Genomic DNA, 24,161 nt, shown 5'->3' with positions numbered 1-24,161 from the left:
GCCGACACAATCAACCACTACACGCTCAAATGGCTCACCGATGGCTGGAATCGGATGTAACGGAGCAGGTAAACTTTTCTGGTTTGGTTTTCCAATCATTTGACACACGTGACAGCTTCGACAGTAATTTGCTACATTTTTTTTTTAAACCCGGCCAGAAAAAACAACGGAGTATACGATCGTATGTTTTATTTACTCCCAAATGACCGGCAAATGGGCAATCATGTGCGATCCTCAGAATTTCAGAACGATATGAGGATGGAACTACGATCTGCTTGACAATTTGCCACTCATCCTCAGCAGATGCAGTAGATGGTGTCCACTTCCTCATTAACACACCAGCTTCAACAAAGTATCCTTGCGATACATGTTCGAGTTGTTCAACGGGAACAACAACTTCAAAGAGGGATGAAATAGTCTCATCTTCCCTCTGTTTCGCAATAAGCTGTTCACGCGACAGAGAGAGTTTTTCAAGCTCTATAAAATGTTCATCTCGTTTTTTAACAGCGATGTCTGAACCGTCAACAGAGTTTGAACACTTAATCTCACAGACATCTGAATTAGAAAGAAACGTATCATTCAGATCAAAATTCCACTCGCCTTCAGATTTAGCAAGATTTTTATTTTCCAGTCTCTGAGACATAGCGCGAGTAACAGCACACGAAGGAAATACCTCTGGGTATTTCTGAGTCAATTCATCAGGAGTAGAACAGGGAAGAGGAACATCAGTTACCTCAGGGCTGGCAAAAACTTTTCCTCCCGCCAAGTCATTCCCTAAAATAAATGTGACATCTCGAACGGGAAGACACGGTCGCACTCCAACAACAACGCGGCCAGTAATAAGGGAGGATTCAATTTCAATTTCGTGCAAAGGCACGTTTACAAAGCCCATCTCAAATCCCTGTACCAAAACACTCGAACCAATTGAGCTTTCCTTAGAAAAAGGTAATATTCCCTCCAGAATAAAACTTTGAGCAGCTCCTGTATCACGAAGTATCCTGACTGGTTTTCGCAAACCAACATTACCAGTCAATGATACAAATCCGTCCATTATGAACGGCACATACCCCTGATCTTCACACAAGTCAGCTTGAGAAGCTAACGACTCCAGTCCTTCCAATTGTGGCAAGGACGTCATTACTAAACCCACTGGTTTGGGAACACAATTTTTCTTTTTGAGTACTGCGCACTCGGAAATAATATGTCCGCGTTTCCTACAATAGAAACAAACAGGTGAGGACAGAGACTTGACAGAACTCTCTGGAGCTTTATCAGGTAAAGTACGATCAAAATCACGCTTAGACCGATGATTATAGCTATTAGATGGCAATTTCGGTGCAACATAAAACACATTCTTGTGTGTAAGCACATATTCATCAGCTAATGCAGCAGCGGCAGAACATTTCAAAACTTTTTGCTCATTTAAATATGTTGCAACACGTTCAGGCAAACAGTTTTTGAATTCTTCCAACAAAATCAGTTCACGGAGCTCTTCAAAAGATGTTACTTTCATTGAAGCACACCACCGATCAAACATTGACTCTTTCTCACGAACGAACTCAACGTAAGTTTCGTTAGTTTTTCGATGACTACGGAATTTTTGGCGATATGCCTCCGGAACCAATTCATAAATCCTAAGAACGGCTGCTTTCACTTGATCAAAATCAAGAGACTCCTCAACTGATAACGAAGAATATGCTTCCTGGGCTTTTCCCACAAAAACACATTGCAATAACATAGGCCAAAATGTTTTTGGCCACTTGAGATTTGCCGCAACACGTTCAAAAAGCGCAAAAAACTTATCTACCTCTTGCTCCCGAAAAGGAGGAACGATACGAATATTACGACTCACATCAAAATCAGAACTATCCGTTACTCCTTTCTCACGGGCTTTCAACTCCAATTCTTTAAGTCGGAAAGCTTGTTCCATTTCAAGTCTTTTAAGTTCAAGTTCATGTCTCTCACGCTCTTTTCGTCTCTCTTTCTCACGCTCCCATTCCATTCTCTCTTTAAACATAGCTCTTTCATGCTCTTTAGCTTGCAACTCCAACAATTTAACTTGCAACCCTAGCTCCTCCGCACTACCCTCACCTGGTTCAGGAAAATCTTCAAACTTTTGCTCATCACCAAAAACACCCTGTTCATATAACGAATCAACAAGCAAAACCTGAAGATCACGTTTCGATGCAGTATTACGAAAGCTTACCTTATAATGAGCGGCAATCTTCATAAGATCAGTTCTATTAATCTGAAACAGCTCCGCTTGTGTCGGCTTCGCAATAAAATCTGTTAATTCAAACATGATCAGATTTAAACGTCTCAAGGTTAAGGCGAAAAACACTACACGAGCAAAAATTCACAAGCAACTGTGACTCAAAGAAGTTACAAAGTAACAAATTCAAAATGCGTGGACAGATCAAAAGATCAAACAAAACCACGCAAAATCATTCATAAGGATAATCCAAAACGACTAATCCAAATCCCGGACGAGCCCCCAAATATGTTACGGCCCATGACCAACAATATTATTAATCTAAATAATGGGCACGGACCGAACACATAAATGAGCCACAGATACTTCACGCACGTTCCGAGACGCAAAACGCCTCCATTTACTTAGGAGCGGAAACAATACTACAAACAATCAAAATAAGATACATAATCCATAAACAATTTTACAAACAAGGTTAAATTATATTAACAAAAATCAGTAAACGGGTAGGGTCAGCTAAGGAAAACAGAACCCTGACTATGACTACTCTCACCAGCAGTTCTTACCTGGCTTCCCGAGAATAAATAAATCAGGTGAGTCTTCCGGGCCTCTGCTTCCCTCGCTAATCTTACTAACTACAGAAAACAGTGAACTAAAAAAAAAAAAAATCCACTACCCGTTACCTAATAAACAACAATATATATTCACAAAGAAAACATATCCAATAGTATAATGAAAGCACCAATTAACATAAGTTAAACCAAGCCGCTCCAAAAAAAACAAAAAAAAAACAGGATTGCGGGCGTGAGACAGAAAGAGAGAGACTCCATTGTCGCCATCCACGCCCTTATATCCGGAATCCCTGATGACGTCATCGCTCTAATAGGTTCGGGGATTCCCCTCAGCGCCATCTAGAACTCCAAAATAAATATTAATGCCAGATCACGTAACACAGTAAATAACTATTATTATAAAACGGCTCGTTCTGGTTCTTCATTCTGATTGGTTGAAACGCGTTCTAAGCCGTGATAAAATACCCCGGTAAACCCACGGTTCAGACCGCATCACAAGTATCACTGCGCCACTGTTGCTGCGTACTGATTTATGAAAATAAACACCAGTCTTTAATCATTTTTTTATTTTTCTACCTTTGCACAATTATGGCGATATCCAGATAAATGTCAATAAATAAAACATTTCGTCAATAAAGAGAAAACGTTCTCTGAAGTTTTTTTTGTCTTATTGATATTTCCGCTATTATCCACAAGATGGCAATCTTATCCAACTTAAACACTGAGGCATTCACTCGACACAACAGCGTTGTGGTGGATTTATGGATTTAGCGTGACGTGTGTTTTGATCAGGCTCTGAATCTGATCTCTTACAAAGTTCTTCACAAAAATGGAATTATCTCCGCATTTAGCTGAAAATATTTGAGGTGATAACTGATAAGACAACAAATGAAGGTAGGATGAAACGTTTTTTGATGTTGTTGGAAAGCGGATGGACTGTTCTTTCATTTGATATCTTATGTTTATTTAAAGAAGATAATTTTTCTGTAAGGCATTCAACTAAAACTGGGTGGCAACTTAAAAAAAACGCTGATGGGGAAAAAGTTAAGCATGCTTCCAAAAATATTTGATCATCACTTCAACAGTTGCACGATATAAATGTTAATGTATAAATTAGATGAATGTTGATTTATAAAATAAACACCACAGTCTTTAATCATATTTTCATTGTGTCTTTGCTGCGTCTGTGTTGTTTGTGAACTGCGCTCTGTTGCAGCCACACTTGATTCTGAGGAACTACTTTGTTTGGCGGAAGAGTAATATTTATACTAATATAATTACAACTTATTTGTGTTTTATTTTATAAAATCCCGCTAACGTTATGAATATGACGTAACCGTTTTATAAACGCAATAAACCCCTCGAAGCAGTGGGTTACCAGTGCACCCCACAACAGCCAAGGGGGTTTAGGCACTCCGCTTCGCGTCGTGCCTAACAACGCCCCTTAGCTGTTTTAAAATGCACTGGCAACCCACCGCCTCTTGGGGTTCACTGCTTTATTTTAATGCCAGCATTGAAAGTAACATGCATACATCACCTTTAAAAACAGGATGTGTCTTTCATATCAAGTTGTCATATGCACTGCCTTCACTCCCAGTAAGATTACCTCACATATGAAAACTCTGAAATATCAATAAAAAAAAAAACTAAACACATGTTGTACCACATTCTTTTCATAATTAGTTTAATAAACTTAATGTAAAATATACATGTATATGCTTGATAACAAACACTATAACAAATCATTATCCTAAGTCATTGTTAAAGCAGAGTTCTCTAAATATATAATTTAAAACAATATGAAGATTACCTGCTTTAAAGGGAATGAAGCTAACAGTATGTTGACCTGTTATAAAAGAAATAAAGTACATCAAAAACACACAAAACCTCAATTTACTAAATGTTTAAACAGTAAATATTATTATTTTAATGCCAGGATTGAAAGTAACATGCATACATCACCTTTAAAAACAGGATGTGTCTCTCGTACACTCTAAAAAATGCTGGGTTGCTTTTAACCCAGGGCTGGGTCACTATTGGACAGAACACACTGCCTTCACTCCCAGCAAGATGATTACCTCACATATGAAAACTCTGAAATATCAATAAAAAAACTAAACACATGTTGTACCACATACTTCTTATAATTAGTTTAATAAACTTAATGTACACATGTATATGCTTTATAACACTTTAACAAATCATTATCTTAGTCATTGTTAAAGTAGAGTCCCCTAAATATATCATTTAAAACAATATGAAGCTTACCTGTTATAAATGGAATGAATTTTACGTATAAAGTTGACCTGTTATAAACGATATAAAGTACAATAAGAACACACAAAACTTCAATTTTCAAAATGTTTTTAACAGTAAATAACTATTATTTTAATGTCAGGATTGAAAGTAACATGCATACATCACCTTTAAATACAGTATGTGTGTCTCATATCAAGCGATCATACGCACTGCCTTCACTCCCAGCAAGATTACCTCAAATATAAAAACTCTGAAATATCAATAAAAAAACTAAACACATGTTGTACCACATTCTTTTCATAATTAGTTTAATAAACTTAATGTAAAATATACATGTATATGCTTTTGAACACTTTAACAAATCATTATCCTAAGTCATTGTTAAAGCAGAGTCTCCTATCATTTAAAACAATATGAAGCTTACCTGCTTTAAAGGGAATGAAGCTTTCAGTATAAAGCTTACCTGTTATAAAATAAATAAATTACAATAAGAACACACAAAACTTCAATTTTCAAAATGTTTTTAACAGTAAATGATGATTATTTTCCTCTCTTACCTGTTTGTGATGTTAATCTGCAGGCAGTTCAGCAGGACTGATGTTTCAGGGCTTTTACAGGTGAAAATAATCAGGAGGCAGCTTGAAAATAACTGACTAAATTTAAAATCAAAAAAGGAGGGAAAAAAGAACCCTTTTGCCAAGACAAAGAACCATTTCAGCAAAAAAGGGTTCTTCAGTAAGCTATGGTTCTATATAGAACCTTTACCATCATTTCAGAACCTTTGAAGAACCATTTTTCATAAGAGTGTATACTAGCCTGAGATTTTGTTAAAAACAAATTATAAAGTAGAAAAAAACTGATAATATTTACAGCATCATGCGTTCAGGTTCAAAACTGTTTTATTGTGTAGTCTTTGAAAAAAATATTATAGAAAAAACATGAGAACAGGAATATTAATATATATTAATATCCCTTTGTGTCATATTTAAGTCCCCATTATGCATTTAACATAATGAAATAAGATGGTCTTGATGACATATGCTGCCTACAAATGCGAGCTCTGAAGGCTGCAACCATCGGATTGAGAAATGGGCAGCTAATGTCAGCTGGATATCACAAAACATTTGTTTAAATAAGATGAAAAATATTTCCTTGCTGGATATGATTTGGTCTTCTGACCTTTTATCATTCTGTATCTGTTTCCATTAATGCGCGAGAGGCTGTGTCCGAAAGCTTAGACAGCTGACTTGTTGACTCGCTGCCTTATGAGACAATGACAATGAGAAATGCTTTAGGACAGACTTCATAGGCAGCAAAATTGTATTTAGGTTAAAATGTAAGCAGCCCTCTCTATGTTCCGGGATGTCGCAAATCTGCTTGTGGTGCAGAGGTCTGATGGACCCACCCAATTCACACGAGCTCTGTGTGCTCTGCTTGGGGCTTCTCCACTCAAAGGCGGCAATTGTTGGCTCAGGGTGTCCCTTATTGTGAGGATCTCCCGATGAAGGTGCTCAGGACCCGGCTCAACATCGCCCTTGGATGTTTCTTACTGCAGTGTCCCACTGCCGGCAAAGAGCCGCAGGTGGTCGTCCTCCCCTCTCACACCACTTCAGTTTGTCGCCGAGAGCCTGTGTCCTGAACTGGGAGCTGCCATGTCTGTTTCCTTTGGGTTTCCAGCGGAGGAAGATGAGATGTCTCTGACAGCGTTGGACGGAGACTGGGACCAGGCTCCACGTGGTGCATCAGCCACACAGCCCTCCTTCTACAAGGAACTGGTGCGCATTCTCTTTAAAGCCATGCAGGACTTGGAGATTGAGTGGAGCACCCCACAAGATTCCCAGAGAAGCAACCTTGACTTTTGTTTTCTTCACTCGGGCCGCCCCGCTGCCGCTCGGAGGAAAGTCACCAAAGCGTGGGCTACCCCTCCCCCCATTTTTTTTCTTAGGTAGGCTACCTGTGTATTCCCCCCATCAAGGACGCTGTGGCTGCTCACCTCTGCCCCTTGTCCTTGGATGGTGTGGCACAGCTTTGAGGGTAGTGAAGCCTCATGACAGCACACCTGTCCGAAAAAGCATACCCGCGCCTGGAGAGGCTCTGTCTGCATTGCACACTATGGCGATAAGGGCCACGAAGACCACTCATGGTGCTCATGCACAGTCACGCCTGTTTCTCTATCCGGCCTGTGTGGGGACACGGTGGGCACAATCACGGAGCATTTCTCGGAAGCGGTGAAAAGCTCTAAGGCTATGAGCCACTTCCTACCTCACCACCATGTGTCTCATGGACCAGAACCGGTGGTGCATCGCAAGAGTCCCTGGCACAAATCCTCCAGTATATGATGCAAGAAACCGGGTCCTGGGGGACTGCCTTCCGGAACGAAGCCACGTTCCTGACGAGAGTGCTGTGAAGGAGAGAACGCTGAGCGGCGGAAAAGAATGAGAGTCTTGTTGGATGTCCCCCTGGCTGTTGCGGGCGACGCAGGGACTTTATGTTGAAATGTTTGTGTGTTAAATGTAATAAAGATTGTTATTTTGTCAAAAACAGAGCATTTGTCTCTTCAGTTGGTTTTGTGTTGCTCGCCCCAGGGCCCGTCCTCACATAAGCATCTACAACACGCCCCCCCCACTCTCGAACACAACCCACATGCTGCGAAGACAGCAGAGGCGGAAAGAGTTAATGCACAGTCCTAATGAATTGTGCAACAACCCCCTTTCTGTCACAGCGCCGGGCGCTTATAGGCCATCCTCTCTGGTGTCTGTGACTCACGCACTGCGCAGAAAGGAGGTAGTCTCCCTTTGTCCCTCGCCCCCAGGCAGCAATCTGACGCTGCAGACCGCGCGCGTTGTGCGGTCGCAGGGAGCTGAGATGCTGGCACACATGGGATCCAACTTTGTGGATCTTGTGAAGCAACTGCTGTTGCAGCGCCTAGACGCGTGGCGTGCCATCGCTAAGTTGTCTTTGATACCTGAAAGTGGAAAGAAAGCATTACATTAAATTAGCATGTCTCACAACATTGGAAGAAAAAAAAATGTACACATCATAATATATTATAGACTTGTTGCGTTGTGTTGTGTCATGTACATTTCCTAACACTGTAGTGTGTTTTCTGCTTAATACACCTGCTAGTAATATCTCCAAACCTAACCTCTCTCTCTCCTTCCTTACTTGCTGATTGTCTACAATGAAGCATCATAAAGCAAAATATCAACAGTTATTACATTTTAAACTTGTATTAAATTCATAAGAGATATTTAAAAGTAATAAACAATATGCTTAAATTCTCATTTCCGAAACAGAAGTTCTCTTTACCGCAACTGCTATTAAATAATTGCGATATATGAGAATGGTGTTGCGGAGGATGAGGAACCCCAGTATGTTTTGCTAAAAATAGAGAAGCCATGAAGGCTTTGCTAATTTTTTATTCAGTGCATATAATTAGACTTTAATAAAGAACATTTTCATAAAAAATTGTAAATCAAAACATTTTCGAAATGTAGAAAACTACCTGTTTCGGTAATGATAATCAAAATGTCGTGTAAGCATTCTGACAAGAGAATATTTCAAATTTAACTGGAAAGATATAAAGAGATGATCTTACCTGGTAGCCATCTTGAAGTAACTGGTCAATGTGCTTGGTCACTCAAAATCAAACTTTATTAAAATTATGTATGTGTGCTTAAACTGTTCTCAAAAAGTGTTGCGGAGGATGAGAACATCAGGCATGGACACAACATTTTCCTAATTTTTCTTCATTATTATTATACATGAATATTCAGTAAATTATTTTTCTGTCATCTATAGTAGTCTAGCAAAACATCCATTTATTTTTTTTCTAAATATTTTTGTGTTCATTTGTTTAAATTACAACATAACGCATGTTCAAACATAGCCGGACGCATTGCGGTAATGAGAATTTAAAGCTCACGTAACACACGCTGTTTCTGCATTTCTGATATTAATCTGGAGTACCTATGGAGTAGTATGACATCCTTTATATCTCTGAAGAGTATTTAGTTTAATCAGATTTATAAAAGAAAGATTAGCTTTAACGAATCTTTCCGATAACGTACGAAAAAATGAAGAAGGAGGAGTTATAACACGGGAGGAGCGAGTAGGAGTCATACAACACTATACAACACTGTTTTAACTTATGATTCACTACATGTTCGTGTGATTTATATAATATACACGCGCCTATTTCCAACATAAGACAGAAGTCTTACTTACCACGTGTAACTCGTCATGACCCGGTTCTGAAAATCCACCGCATCAAACGCACACGCAAAACTCTGCTGCTAATCCGGATAATAAACTATATCCATTGTTTCCATAAGGCTGGATGTCTTCTCCTTACATCCAAAAACACACTTCTTCTTGTGCCATTGTTGACTTTTGAAATTAAACAAGGCTGAGTGGCGTGATAAGCTGTTAGCAAGCTCTAGCGTCTCCCGCTGACTGACGGCTGGGCGGGGTTTTCCGGGGGAAGTTTTCTGGCGGAAACCCATAAAAAGAAGTGATACGTATCGAAAACCCCTGAAACGTCAGTTAGAACCGTAATCGAAAAAAATTAGCCGAAACTTGTCCGAACCCTGGCGAAGTGCATTCGGCACAGAAATACTCTGAAACACGCCCAACTGCATTTTTGACACTTTGCCTACGTTTAGCATGAGGAAACAACTCTATAACTGTGTTAATAAGTCAGAATGCTTGAAATACCATTAAACCCCCCCTTTAAGCAGAAAATTAGATAAAATTGACAAATTGTAAAATCTTATGTTAAAATCACACATTGTGCAAGGTAGAACACAGTATTGTGTTAATTCGGATGCTTTTTAATATTACTATATTACACATTTTATAGCTAAAATCATTAGTGCCGTGGTGTTCCAATAGTTTCGTGAGAATCACCCATTTACTGATTTATTTTATATTCACCTAGATTGATAATGAAGCTTGCTTCAACTTGAAGTAATTAAAAGATCATCTCTTTCCGTGCTTCCGAAGTCTGTAATTATTAACGAATATTTTATTATTAGAGGGCAGCATTTTATAAAGCTTTTCTGGTCTTGTTTAATTAAATTAAATGAAATGGGTCAATTTTTTACAGTTGGGTTAAAAGAAGTTTGATATTAGCAGATTTTTTAATTAATTCCAAAAGGCCTGGGTTTCTAAATAGGAAATGCGCAGAAAATGTAATTCATTTCATTTCATAGATTGATTGCACTCACACACATATTATTTGTGCTTTAAAGGGTTTGTAAATTAGGGCTGTTCCAGCAAACATGTTATTGTGTCTGGCCGAATATATTTTCTGTTATTCGGATGAATTTGTTATTCGTTTTAAAGCCATTATCCGTGCCCTTCCGAATAACGTACTCGGCTTAGGGCACATTCCTAATTACCAGGTTTCAGTTGAATGGTTCAGTAGATAATCCGACTTTTGTAAATGTGACATTTATTAGGTATTTAATCTGATAATGAATTGCGAAATTGTCCCTTCACAATAGTTGAAATCTATGGTAAACACATCTTGACATTTTGACTTAATCTACATCGAATTATCAGTCACATAACAGCAGTTAAATAAGCCTCTTTCCTTAACATTAGGCTATTATTAAAAAAATAGATTTAGAGAAAATCAGACTCCTTTTATTGAGACCCCGTCCAAAGTCAAAATGGGTCCGATTAAAGTCTACACTATTGCAGGATTCGTAACCTAATTACACAGCAGCAGCCCTTGCTGTGCTATATTTATAATTATTCCATATAAGAACAGGCTGTTTATAACTTTAAAAGTCATAACATCATTCCTTAACATGATTCCAGTTTAAGTGCAGTGATCACTAAGCCAAATATCATCTGCCAAAGATATTATTTTTCATTTGGATGGATGAACTATTTCAGTCCATATCTGGACATGCATCTGTTAGTAAGATTTACATTTCATCTCCTGATGGTGAAATATGCCTGCCAGTTTTTTTTTTAATTGACCTACAGCAAAATCTAAAAATATATATATTTAAAAATCTTTATTGCATGGTCAAAGCATGAATGTGAGATTTTACTGCCTAGGGCAAATTGCAGGTTTACTAAAAGCTTAACACAAAAATTTGAATTTGTTGAATGTAGGAATTTTCAGTACATCAGTCTTTCTTATTACATGTGCTTGGAGTGGTAATTGATGAGTGTCCAAAAAATAAACAAAAATACATAAATGTAAGAACTTTAGTATACTGGTCATCTGAATGGAATTTACCAAAGCAAGTATTACCGTTGCCTCTGAAACCAAAAACCAGTGGGAAGGTTTTACTGTGTGCCAAGTTCCAATGATTTAAAGCACTAACCCTACCCCACAAAATTATTTTATCAAGCAAAAAGCGTTTAAGATGAAGAAAATTTCAATCCTTTATTTGTTAGAAAGATAACTACAGCCTAATCAAAATTTAACATGCGATAAAAACATTATTATGCCGTTTGTGTTATTCAAACACCTGATTTTTGACATGCTATTCTTCTTAACTTACAATGTCTTAAGATTTTGAAATTATGTACATTTAAAAGTTTATAAAAAATAATGAATTACGAACATTTATATCACTGGCATGCAGCATTAAGTCATTAAATGAGAACATCACGCTGTTTTCCACTGGGAGAGCATGTTAAACAACATGACCATATGCAGCTTTACAGTTCTGCTGAGCGCTCAGTTATGACACTATATAAAAGCAGTTCCTGACTCCTGAGGATTCACAGTGAGCCAGCAAAGGTAAGAGAGATACATCATTTATTGCATTTCCTTTGTCTACGAGGAATACCTACTGTATGTTGGAAAGCAATAAAATAATCCTCTCTCCTGCTTTTTCTCTTTCAGAAATCTTAAATTCACATCAGCTTTGGTTCCCTGTGGGGTCATACAAGGTAAAATGCAATAATAATTATTAACCTATTTTAGTTCATTTCATAAATATCTTTCTTCATCAATTTAATAATGCTATAATAACACTAAAGTTAGGATTAAAGTTTGACATTTCCATCTGTATTTCAATAATATCACTAACTTACTAAACGAAAATATAAAATGATCAAACATTTGGAATTGATAAACGTACTGTACAAGAGCATAATAAAATCTAAATTCTGAAATTAGACTTAAAACAAAATGCTAAGGTATATTTTATACCACAGTAATCTGCAACCATGGGAGACGGTGAGATGGAGTGTTTTGGCCCGGCGGCCATTTACCTCCGCAAACCAGAGAGAGAGAGGATTGAGGCTCAGAACACACCGTTTGATGCCAAAACAGCCTTCTTTGTAACAGATACAGATGAGATGTACCTGAAGGGTACTCTTGTTAGTAAAGAGGGTGGCAAAGCTACTGTCAAAACTGATTCTGGGAAGGTACGTTCAAAAAAATCTTAAGGAATTATTTCATGTTACTAATTTCTTGAGTCAGTCCTGATAACTTCTGTTGTTTAATATTAGACTACCACTGTCAAAGAAGATGAAATCTTTCCCAGGAATCCACCCAAGTTTGACAAAATTGAGGACATGGCCATGATGACCCACCTCAATGAGCCTGCTGTGCTGTTTAACCTCAAAGAGCGTTACGCAGCATGGATGATCTATGTAAGTCTAACAACATCACTTTTAATACCTGCAATGAGGTCGATGTTGAACTGTAACACACTGGACCATCGTCTCTGTTTCAGACATACTCTGGTTTGTTCTGCGTCACTGTCAATCCATACAAATGGCTGCCAGTGTACGATACAGTTGTTGTGAATGGTTACAGAGGCAAAAAGAGGATTGAAGCTCCACCACACATCTTCTCCATCTCTGACAACGCCTACCAGTTCATGCTCACTGGTAAGTGTATTCAGATATTTACTGATGAGTTTATGTTAAATAATTGGATCTTGAAAACTACAAATACTCCATGGTTTTATTTCAGATCGTGAGAACCAGTCTGTTCTGATTACGTAAGTGCATTGCCTTCTCTTCAAGTAACTTTCTTAAAATATGTAAAAACATATAGAGGTTTTGTGAATAAAAATCTTGTTTGAACCTCCAGTGGAGAATCTGGTGCAGGAAAGACTGTGAACACAAAGCGTGTCATTCAGTACTTTGCAACCGTTGGTGCAATGTCTGGAGCAAAGAAGGCAGAACCTGTTCCTGGAAAAATGCAGGTCAGCAAAATCATATAGATTACATATGGACTACAATATTGATTGATTTACCTCATTACTGATCTAATATTACCAATCTTATATGCAGGGCTCACTGGAGGATCAAATCATCGCAGCCAACCCCCTGCTGGAGGCTTATGGTAATGCCAAGACTATAAGGAACGACAACTCGTCTCGTTTTGTAAGTTGAAGTCTGATGTAATACATTATCATTTCTGTTATAATTTCTAAACTGACAGACATTCAGAGGTGTCTTAAATAATGTCTGTCTCTTTAGGGTAAATTCATCAGGATTCACTTTGGGCAAACTGGCAAACTGGCCTCAGCTGATATTGAAACTTGTGAGTCTCAGTGTTCTCGACCAAATGTACATGTTTTATTGTTGGACCAACATGTGCATTAGTGATTAAAAGCCATTGTTTCTTTGTAAAGATCTGCTGGAAAAGTCAAGAGTAACATTCCAACTGTCTGCTGAGAGGAGCTACCACATCTTCTACCAGCTCATGACTGGACACAAACCAGAACTGATCGGTGAGAAATCTACAGTAGCGTATGATTGATAAAGGCAATGTCTAAGAGCAGTGTTAATAAAGTGCACTTCAATTCTTCACAGAGGCCTTGCTCATCACCACCAATCCTTATGACTATCCAATGATCAGCCAGGGTGAAATCACTGTCAAGAGTATTAATGATGTGGAAGAGTTCATTGCAACAGACGTACGTGGACAACAGGCTTATTATCTTTAATTCTTTATGATATATTTATGAGTAGAAATAATGTAAAAAATACCACATAAGATAATGTACAGTCATGGCCAAAAGTATTGGCAGAGAATTTTTTTGTTTTTTGCAAAGTTTGCTGCTTCAGTAGATTTGTAGATTATTCTTTGACATGTTTCTATGGTATACTGAAAAACACTGATAAGCTTATCATGAGTTTAAAGGCAAAACATTTAGTATATACAAAGAGTCAGTTATTCATAACCTCTTCTATTCGCTCTGGCATGCTGGATATTAACCTCAGGGCCAAATCCTGACTAATGGCTTCTGCTTGTCGACTCACCTTTTCAGGATTGACCACAGGTTCTCTATAGGATTGAGATTCATTGAGTTGCCTGGCCACGGATCTGACATTTGAATGTAATGATCTTCAAGATATTTCATTATCACTCTTGCTCATGCAGGATGTTTTGATAGAATTCTTTACTCATGGCAGTGTTTTAGGGCAGAATTATAAGAGAGCCCACTTCCTTGGTTGAAAAGCAAACCCACACATGTATGGTCTCAGGATGCATCGCTGTTGGCATGACACAGGACTCATGGTAGAGTTTACCTTTTCTTTTCCGGAAAATTGATTTTCTGAATGTCCCAAACAGTCAGAAGGGAGCTTCATCAGAGAAAATAATTTTACACCATACGCTGTTCAATCCTTGTACTTCCTGTAGAATTTAAGTCTGTCCTTGATTGTTATTTATTTGGAGAGAAGTGGCTTCTTTGCTGCCCTTCTTGACTCCAAGTCTTCACCTCACTGTGCATGCAAATGCACTTACACAAACCTGCTACCAATATCAAGCAAGCTCTGTACTGGTGATAACACGATTCCATCAGGAGAAGATGGTCCTGGTGCTTTCTGGACACTTTGGGACGTCCTGAAGCCTTCGTTGCAGCCGAACCTCTCTTCTTGAAGTTCTTGTTGATCCAGTAAATGGTTCTTTCAGGTGCAATATTCTTTTTAGCCACCTCACTTGCATGTGAGCCAATTTGATACAAAGCGATGATGGCTGCACATCTTTCCTTGGAGGTAACCATTGCTAACAAAAACACAATGATTGCAATCACTTATTTCCTCATTGTACAGCAATCAGTCTGCTCTTATGATTCAATCAGTATGATAGTGAATCCACTGACTAGTCCTGACTAGTACTATTTTAAATGCGCTGCTGATATGATTAGTGAAATTATGTTAGCTGTCCATTTTTTGCCAGACCTGAAAAAAAGAAAAAAAATTGGCCAGTGCTGCTTTTTTGTTGTTATTTTAAATGCATTTGATCACACTGCACAATAATCTATAAAGAGTATGAATGAACACCACAAAAGCTTAAGCAGCAAACTTTGCAAAACACAAATTTATGTGACTGTCGTTACGTTTGGCAATTCTTGTAGCAAAAAACCTCTCTTGGCACTTAAATGTCGTGTTTACCTCTCAAAACAGACACTGCTATTGACATTCTGGGCTTCAGCGCTGAAGAGAAAATAGGCATCTACAAGCTGACAGGTGCTGTGATGCATCATGGCAACATGAAGTTTAAGCAGAAGCAGAGAGAGGAGCAGGCTGAACCTGATGGCACTGAGGGTGAGATAAACTTCATTCACAGAAATGCTCTATATATATATACAAACACTAATTTACTGACTATTGTCTGGAAATCTCTGCTTCTTTAGTGGCTGATAAAATCGCCTACCTCTTGGGCCTGAACTCTGCAGACATGCTGAAAGCTCTGTGTTTTCCCAGAGTAAAGGTCGGAAATGAATATGTGACCAAAGGCCAAACTGTACCACAGGTGAATACTTAGACAATGATTGTCTATTGGACAGACAAAATCTAAAATATTTTAATAACAATGTGAAACATAAACTACGTACACTCTTTCACAGGTGAATAACTCAGTTAGTGCTCTATGCAAGTCAATTTATGAGAAAATGTTCTTGTGGATGGTCATCCGTATCAATGAGATGTTGGACACAAAGCAGCCCAGACAGTTCTTTATTGGTGTGCTGGACATCGCTGGATTTGAGATCTTTGATGTGAGAATCCTCTACTAATACGTTTCTAAAGATCAAAATTTAAATGTAAAGATATAAGACTGAGAATTTGCTTGTGTTGAAATGTCAGTTCAACAGCTTGGAGCAGCTTTGCATCAACTTCACCAACGAGAAACTGCAACAGTTTTTCAATCATCACATGTTTGTGCTGGAGCAAGAGGAGTACAAGAAAGAAGGCATTGAATGGGAGTTCATTGACTTTGGAATGGACTTAGCTGCCTGCATTGAGCTTATTGAGAAGGTATAAAAAGACTTTACAAAGGACTTGAAAATGATATTTATAATTTGTACTTGTGCTTGATCGTAAATATTTTCCACCAGCCAATGGGCATCTTCTCCATCCTTGAAGAGGAGTGCATGTTCCCCAAAGCCACAGACATGAGCTTCAAAAACAAGCTGCATGATCAGCATCTTGGCAAAAATCAAGCCTTCCAGAAGCCCAAACCTGCCAAAGGCAAGGCAGAGGCTCACTTCTCTCTAGTGCACTACGCCGGCACTGTTGACTATAACATTACTGGCTGGTTGGACAAGAACAAGGATCCACTGAACGACTCTGTTGTGCAACTCTATCAGAAGTCATCAGTCAAACTTCTGGCCTTCCTGTATGCCGCTCATGGAGGCGCTGAAGGTTGGAATGCCAGAAATTATTACATTTGTGCATCTCACTAAAGCATACCTTTTTCCCAGAATTGATAAACATATACAACAACAGACATTTTGACTTATAACCTGATTTATTAAATAGGTCAAGAAATGACAATACAATATTAAATAACATTAACCACACTATTTGTTACAATTAACACAAAACAGCTGAAAGTGGTGGAAAGAAGGGAGGCAAGAAGAAGGGTGGTTCCTTCCAGACAGTGTCTGCACTGTTTAGGGTATGAGGCGAATCTCTTTGTTATGTAGAAAGTAAAGATCATTACAATAACAAACAAACTAATCTCTAATGAAATAAACACATTTACAGGAGAACTTGGGCAAGCTGATGAGTAACCTGAGGAGCACTCACCCTCACTTTGTGCGTTGCTTGATTCCTAATGAGTCCAAGACTCCAGGTAAACCATTTTTTAAATTTAAAATGTATCTATTGTTTTAAAATATCTTTTCATCCTTAGTAATGTCTTTGTTCCAGGTCTGATGGAGAACCACCTGGTTATCCATCAGCTGAGGTGTAATGGTGTGCTGGAGGGTATCAGAATCTGCAGGAAAGGTTTCCCCAGCAGAATCCTCTATGGTGACTTCAAACAGAGATATTGTAAATATCTCAACATATAATCATTGCACCATTTGAGCTTCATATGATATACCACCATCTTGTCATCTCTGCTGTGTTTTATGCCTGATTGTCCTCCAGATACAAAGTATTAAATGCTAGTGTCATCCCTGAGGGACAGTTCATTGACAACAAAAAAGCCTCAGAGAAACTCTTGGGTTCTATTGATGTCGACCACACACAGTATAAATTTGGACACACCAAAGTAAGACAAAATTCCAAAGACTAAGTTGAAATCTGCATAAAGGAGAACTGCCTTTTACTTTTTAGCACTTACATTCTCCAAATATTGTTTAGGTGTTCTTTAAAGCTGGTCTGCTGGGTACTCTTGAAGAGATGAGAGATGAGAAACTAGCAACGCTGGTAACCATGACTCAGGCTCTTTGCCGTGGATATGTCATGAGAAAAGAGTTTGTTAAAATGATGGAAAGGAGGTACAATGTAGTCACAAAAGTGTTTGGAACACAAATGATTATGATAGTATGAAATAAATGAAAGTAACCAATGGTATTTTTACACAGAGAATCAATTTATTCCATTCAATACAACATCCGCTCATTTATGAATGTGAAACACTGGCCATGGATGAAGCTGTACTTCAAGATCAAACCTCTTCTGAAGAGTGCAGAGACAGAAAAAGAAATGGCAGCCATGAAGGAGAATTATGAGAAAATGAAGGAGGATCTAGCCAAGGCACTAGCGAAAAAGAAGGAGCTCGAGGAGAAAATGGTGTCACTCCTACAGGAGAAAAACGATCTTCAACTGCAAGTAGCATCTGTGAGTATTACACTTGTTGAAGCCAAATAATCATGGATTTTAAAGGCATAGCTTTAAAAACTTAGAAATTAACTTTGTCTCCATCCAAATCAATAGGAAGCTGACAATCTCTCTGATGCTGAGGAGAGATGTGAAGGTCTTATCAAAAGCAAGATCCAGCTTGAGGCCAAACTCAAAGAGTCAACCGAGAGACTGGAGGATGAGGAGGAGATCAATGCTGAACTGACTGCAAAGAAGAGGAAACTGGAAGATGAATGCTCTGAGCTGAAGAAAGATATTGATGACCTGGAGCTCACCTTGGCCAAAGTGGAAAAGGAAAAACATGCAACTGAAAATAAGGTTCACATTTTAATCACGTCTTATACACTCGGCGCATGTGTTAATAATTGACAAGGAAATCAAAAAAACAATGCTTGCATGTAGGTGAAAAACCTGACTGAGGAGATGGCCTCTCAGGATGAGAGCATTGCCAAGCTGACCAAAGAGAAGAAAGCCCTCCAAGAGGCACACCAGCAAACCCTTGATGACCTTCAGGCAGAGGAAGACAAAGTCAACACTCTGACTAAAGCCAAGACAAAACTTGAGCAGCAAGTGGATGATGTAAGATGTTCGGCATTAGAATAAGGCTAATAATAAATGAGAAAATTATTTCATTGTTCTGTTGCTGACTGTTAGATTTCATGCACTGTTTTTCTAATATTAGCTGGAGGGTTCACTGGAGCAAGAGAAGAAGCTCCGTATGGACCTTGAGAGAGCAAAGAGAAAGCTTGAGGGTGATCTGAAACTGACCCAGGAATCTATAATGGACCTGGAAAATGACAAACAGCAATCAGACGAAAAGATCAAAAAGTGTGAAAGATTTCAGTATTACCATCTGTAGTTGTCATTGTATCAGTAATATTTTGATTGCACATTTTACATAACATTTTATTTTAAAACAGAAAAGACTTTGAGATAAGTCAGCTTCTCAGCAAAATTGAAGATGAACAGTCTTTGGGGGCACAGCTTCAGAAGAAGATCAAAGAACTTCAGGTAATATATCATCAAGTACTTGGCTGGAAAAAATCACATAACCACTTTGATAAACTAAATGTATATTTTCAAAATAGGCCCGCATTGAGGAGTTGGAGGAAGAAATTGAGGCCGAGCGAGCTGCTCGTGCTAAAGTGGAGAAGCAGAGAGCTGATCTCTCCAGGGAACTTGAAGAAATCAGTGAGAGGCTTGAGGAAGCTGGTGGTGCCACTTCTGCCCAGATTGAGATGAACAAGAAGAGGGAAGCAGAATTCCAGAAGTTGCGTCGTGATCTGGAAGAGTCCACCTTACAACATGAGGCTACAGCTGCCGCTCTCCGAAAGAAGCAGGCAGACAGTGTGGCCGAGCTGGGAGAACAGATCGACAACCTTCAGCGTGTCAAGCAAAAGCTGGAGAAGGAGAAGAGTGAGTACAAGATGGAGATTGATGACTTATCAAGCAACATGGAGGCAGTGGCCAAATCAAAGGGTAATGACAACTAGAAGATTATTAAATGAAAATGCAGTGAGACATGTGTAAAACATTGTATTTTATATAACTGTGTGCTGTTAGGGTAACCTAGAGAAAATGTGCCGCACCCTTGAAGACCAACTGAGTGAAATAAAGGCCAAGAATGATGAAAATGTTCGCCAGCTTAATGACACGAGTGCCCAAAAAGCAAGACTTGCCACTGAGAATGGTTAGTGCACAACCAATTTCTGTTCCAAATAAAATTGTTTAATAAAATTATTAATCTAAAGCAAATTAACAGGTGAACTGGCTCGCCAGCTGGAGGAGAAAGAAGCTCTTGTTTCTCAGCTGACAAGAGGAAAACAGGCTTTCACTCAGCAGATTGAAGAACTCAAGAGACATGTTGAGGAGGAAGTAAAGGTACATCACTACACATGGTGAAATGTATTTCTACTTCTAGTAATTCAAGGAGCCTTTAATTGTACTAAATGTATGTTTAATATTAGGCCAAGAACGCTCTGGCCCATGCTGTTCAGTCTGCCCGCCATGACTGTGATTTGCTCAGAGAGCAGTTTGAGGAGGAACAAGAGGCAAAAGCTGAACTTCAACGTGGAATGTCTAAGGCCAACAGTGAGGTGGCTCAGTGGAGAACCAAATATGAGACTGATGCTATCCAGCGCACCGAGGAGCTTGAGGAAGCCAAGTATGTAAACTGAAAATAGAAGAACTGAAGAAACCTTTGTTATGATTAAGATATCACCATTTCATCAATTTTCTAAAAATTTTCCAAGAAAAAATTGGCCCAGCGTCTGCAAGAAGCAGAAGAATCAATTGAGGCTGTGAACTCCAAGTGTGCTTCACTGGAAAAGACCAAGCAAAGATTGCAGGGTGAAGTAGAGGACCTCATGATTGATGTGGAGAGAGCAAATGCATTGGCTGCCAACCTGGACAAGAAGCAGAGAAACTTTGACAAGATAAAAAAACATGACTCATCTGCAAATCTTAACTCTGATCCATACAGTTAAATGACCCATGTGATTATCATTTTGCTTATTTCATAACAGGTGCTGGCAGAGTGGAAACAGAAGTATGAGGAAGGTCAGGCTGAGCTAGAAGGTGCTCAGAAAGAAGCTCGTTCTCTCAGCACTGAGCTCTTCAAGATGAAGAACTCCTATGAGGAAACTCTTGATCACCTGGAGACTCTGAAGAGGGAGAACAAGAATTTGCAACGTAAATGGCACTTTTTCAGATATCAAAAGTGGAATACAGATTGGCATCAAACAGCAATTTTTACAACTGTGTTTTTTACCTTCAGAGGAGATTTCTGACCTTACTGAGCAGCTTGGAGAGACCGGAAAGAGCATTCATGAGTTAGAGAAAGCCAAGAAGACAGTGGAGGCTGAGAAATCAGAGATCCAGACTGCACTGGAAGAAGCTGAGGTAAAGCTACATTAAGTACTTGCAAACATCTATTACCCACACTGTCTTACTTGGATCAATGAACAATTATGAAAAGCATTATATAGATCAAATTTAATTAAACTCCTCTAGCATGTTAATAAAACCCCACTTCTGTTTATTAGGGCACTCTGGAACACGAAGAATCCAAGATTATTCGTGTCCAGCTGGAGCTGAGTCAGGTCAAAAGTGAAATTGACAGAAAGCTTGCTGAGAAAGATGAGGAGATTGAGCAGATCAAGAGGAACAGCCAAAGAGTGATTGATTCCATGCAAAGCACTTTGGACTCTGAGGTCAGGAGCAGAAATGATGCCCTGAGAGTCAAGAAGAAGATGGAGGGAGATCTCAATGAGATGGAGATTCAGCTGAGTCATGCCAACCGCCAGGCTGCTGAGGCCCAGAAACAGCTCAGGAACGTCCAAGGCCAACTCAAGGTACTATTCTTGGATGTCTAAAATAGAGTCAAAGCATGACAAAAAAATGACACCCTAAACCTGCCACAGGATGCCCAACTGCACCTTGATGAAGCCATCAGAGGACAGGAAGACATGAAGGAACAGGCTGCCATGGTGGAGCGCAGGAATAACCTGATGCAAGCAGAAATTGAGGAGCTGAGAGCTGCACTGGAGCAAACAGAGAGAGGCCGCAAAGTGGCAGAGCAGGAGCTTGTGGATGCCAGTGAGCGTGTGGGACTGCTACATTCTCAGGTATGAAAAAGTCACTTTTATAACAACAGTAAGTTTTTTTCGTAACATTCTGACTAAAAACTGCTGATGTCTCTCAGAATACAAGTCTTATTAACACCAAGAAGAAGCTTGAGAGTGATCTGGTCCAGGTTCAAGGTGAGGTGGATGATGCGGTCCAGGAGGCCAGAAATGCAGAGGAGAAAGCCAAGAAGGCCATCACTGATGTAAGTGTTTCAAATATTTTGCATTTACACATTTCCATTTCATTGCATTACCCTACTTTGTAGATGTAAAATATTTAGCATATTTTATTTTCTGCAGTTTTAGAATTGTACTCTATCTTTCAAGGAAGGTATCTGTATTTATAGGCAATGGTTTAGTACATTTGGTTTACTACGTTTAGTACATTTTCACTTGCTTCAATTTTAGGCAGCAATGATGGCTGAAGAGCTGAAGAAAGAGCAGGACACCAGTGCTCACCTGGAGAGGATGAAGAAGAACTTGGAGGTTACTGTCAAAGACCTACAGCATCGTCTGGATGAGGCTGAAAATCTGGCCATGAAAGGTGGAAAGAAACAGCTGCAGAAACTGGAGGCCAGGGTAGGTTTTAATGTTTAGGAGCTCTAAACTCTAAACATGCTAGTGATTTTTTGGATTATAACTACACTCTTTTTCTGAAGGTGCGTGAGCTGGAGGCTGAAGTTGAGGGTGAACAGAGACGTAGTGCTGAAGCTGTTAAAGGAGTGCGCAAATATGAGAGGAGAGTGAAGGAGCTCACCTACCAGGTAAAACAACTCAGCGATTGTAGCTTAATAACCTAATATTATTGTATACATTGTTTAACCAAGAGAATTAACACTATTTACATTAAAAGACTGAAGAAGACAAGAAGAATGTGAACAGACTGCAGGATCTGGTGGACAAGCTGCAGCTGAAAGTCAAGGCCTACAAGCGTCAGGCTGAAGAAGCTGTAAGTCTAAAATCTCTTCATAAATCTCAATTTTTATGAAAACATTAACTCTACTGAAATGGACATCTTGTGTAACCTTAATAGGAGGAGCAGGCCAACACTCACCTGTCAAGGTACAGGAAGGTGCAGCATGAGATGGAGGAGGCTCAGGAGCGCGCTGACATTGCAGAGTCCCAGGTCAATAAGCTGAGAGCCAAGAGCCGTGACATTGGGAAGGTAAGAAACTTCTACATTTCCTAAATAAATGTAAATTTTAAAGTAAATTAAATAAAATTATTTGAAATTGGATAATTTTAATTAATTTACATTTTATAATATAGCTTGAATTAAAATGAAACTATTTAATTATACTATTAAATTACTAAAATGTTATTGATCAATCTTTTTGTATTCATTTAAAGAGTAAAGATGAAGAATAAAGACAACAGACCTACAGACAAGCATATAATATGTGTCTAAACAGTGTCCATTAAAAAGGGTTAATTCATGTTGTCTGCCACTCTTTTTATTCACACCACATCAAACTACTGTTTTTAAGTTTGCAACCAGTGCAAGGTATCCAGATTTATTACTGCAGAAGTTACTCTCTAGATTCTCTTATTATCTTTCTGCGCCATCATTTGTCACAAATGATGTAATTAAGAAACATCTGTGGTCATTCACAGTCATTTAGATGAGTCATATAAAACTGTAAGATGCAACTTGGACCTCAATCATAAAACAAAATTAATTTGTGCAAATTTTCCAGTATTGCAATACAATATAAGTTGTTAGATTGAATTGAATGCCACAATTTATGATAAATATTTTCCAGTGTTCTAAAAAGATTGTTGCCGTATATGTATCGTTAAAGTCAATCTTTAACTATGACAGTAACTGCTTTTTTGCAAAATGTTAGCTCTAAGCTACACAGCATCTAATCACTAATAGCGAGTTACACAGCCTTACTATAGACAACATCGTATGCAAAAGATGATATTATACTGATAAACTTTAGAAGTCAAACGTTAATCAAATATAGTCATTTTAAGATATTTTAACGTGCCTTGGGGCTGAATCTGATCAGAAAAGTTGTGAAAATCTGCTGGCATCAGACCACGCATCAAATGCATGATTCAAATCACACAATTCTGTTTCCTCTAAAAGGTATTTACTTTTTAAATAAAAAAATATCCTTTTAGACCACTAATAAGGACCATATGGTCACACGCTTCGAGTTTGCAAATATATTTTTAAAGACATTCTCATGAAAACAATTACCATCCGAATAGGGCTATCAATCTATACATGTTTTGAACAGATGACACCATTTTTGTGTATTTCATTTTGATTAGTTGCATGCGTATTGTAAAAAGAATATACTATAAAAACACTTATGTCATCATGTACTAAATGCCACAGAGTTAACCATCAGTGCAAACAAATTCAGTAACTTTGTGCAGGTGAATATATCAATG

At 38.6% G+C, this 24,161-nt stretch overlaps 1 protein-coding gene across 1 annotated transcript; it reads left to right on the top strand.

The window, feature by feature from the left end:
• The first annotated feature begins 11,879 nt into the window (after positions 1 to 11,879).
• Positions 11,880 to 23,191, top strand: LOC129426082 (myosin heavy chain, fast skeletal muscle). Its single transcript, XM_073854711.1, has 40 exons — positions 11,880 to 11,961; positions 12,229 to 12,441; positions 12,526 to 12,669; positions 12,753 to 12,909; positions 12,995 to 13,022; positions 13,115 to 13,229; positions 13,318 to 13,410; positions 13,507 to 13,570; positions 13,662 to 13,760; positions 13,843 to 13,946; positions 15,444 to 15,582; positions 15,672 to 15,790; positions 15,885 to 16,034; positions 16,123 to 16,293; positions 16,374 to 16,680; positions 16,866 to 16,936; positions 17,026 to 17,113; positions 17,191 to 17,306; positions 17,411 to 17,536; positions 17,629 to 17,765; positions 17,853 to 18,108; positions 18,205 to 18,447; positions 18,532 to 18,708; positions 18,812 to 18,957; positions 19,050 to 19,140; positions 19,218 to 19,605; positions 19,691 to 19,819; positions 19,892 to 20,010; positions 20,097 to 20,294; positions 20,382 to 20,562; positions 20,653 to 20,820; positions 20,906 to 21,030; positions 21,174 to 21,482; positions 21,552 to 21,755; positions 21,833 to 21,958; positions 22,164 to 22,334; positions 22,415 to 22,519; positions 22,609 to 22,704; positions 22,789 to 22,920; positions 23,106 to 23,191. The coding sequence occupies exons 2-40, from the start codon at positions 12,241 to 12,243 to the stop codon at positions 23,121 to 23,123; spliced, it is 5,811 nt and encodes a 1,936-aa protein (XP_073710812.1). The 5' UTR covers positions 11,880 to 11,961; positions 12,229 to 12,240; the 3' UTR covers positions 23,124 to 23,191.
• Positions 23,192 to 24,161: the final 970 nt, after the last annotated feature.

The sequence above is a fragment of the Misgurnus anguillicaudatus genome, chromosome 17, assembly GCF_027580225.2.
Source record: "Misgurnus anguillicaudatus chromosome 17, ASM2758022v2, whole genome shotgun sequence".
Lineage (NCBI taxonomy): Eukaryota > Metazoa > Chordata > Actinopteri > Cypriniformes > Cobitidae > Misgurnus > Misgurnus anguillicaudatus.
The sequence above is the reverse complement of the archived record's forward strand: the minus strand, read 5'-3'. Positions and strand labels throughout refer to the sequence as shown.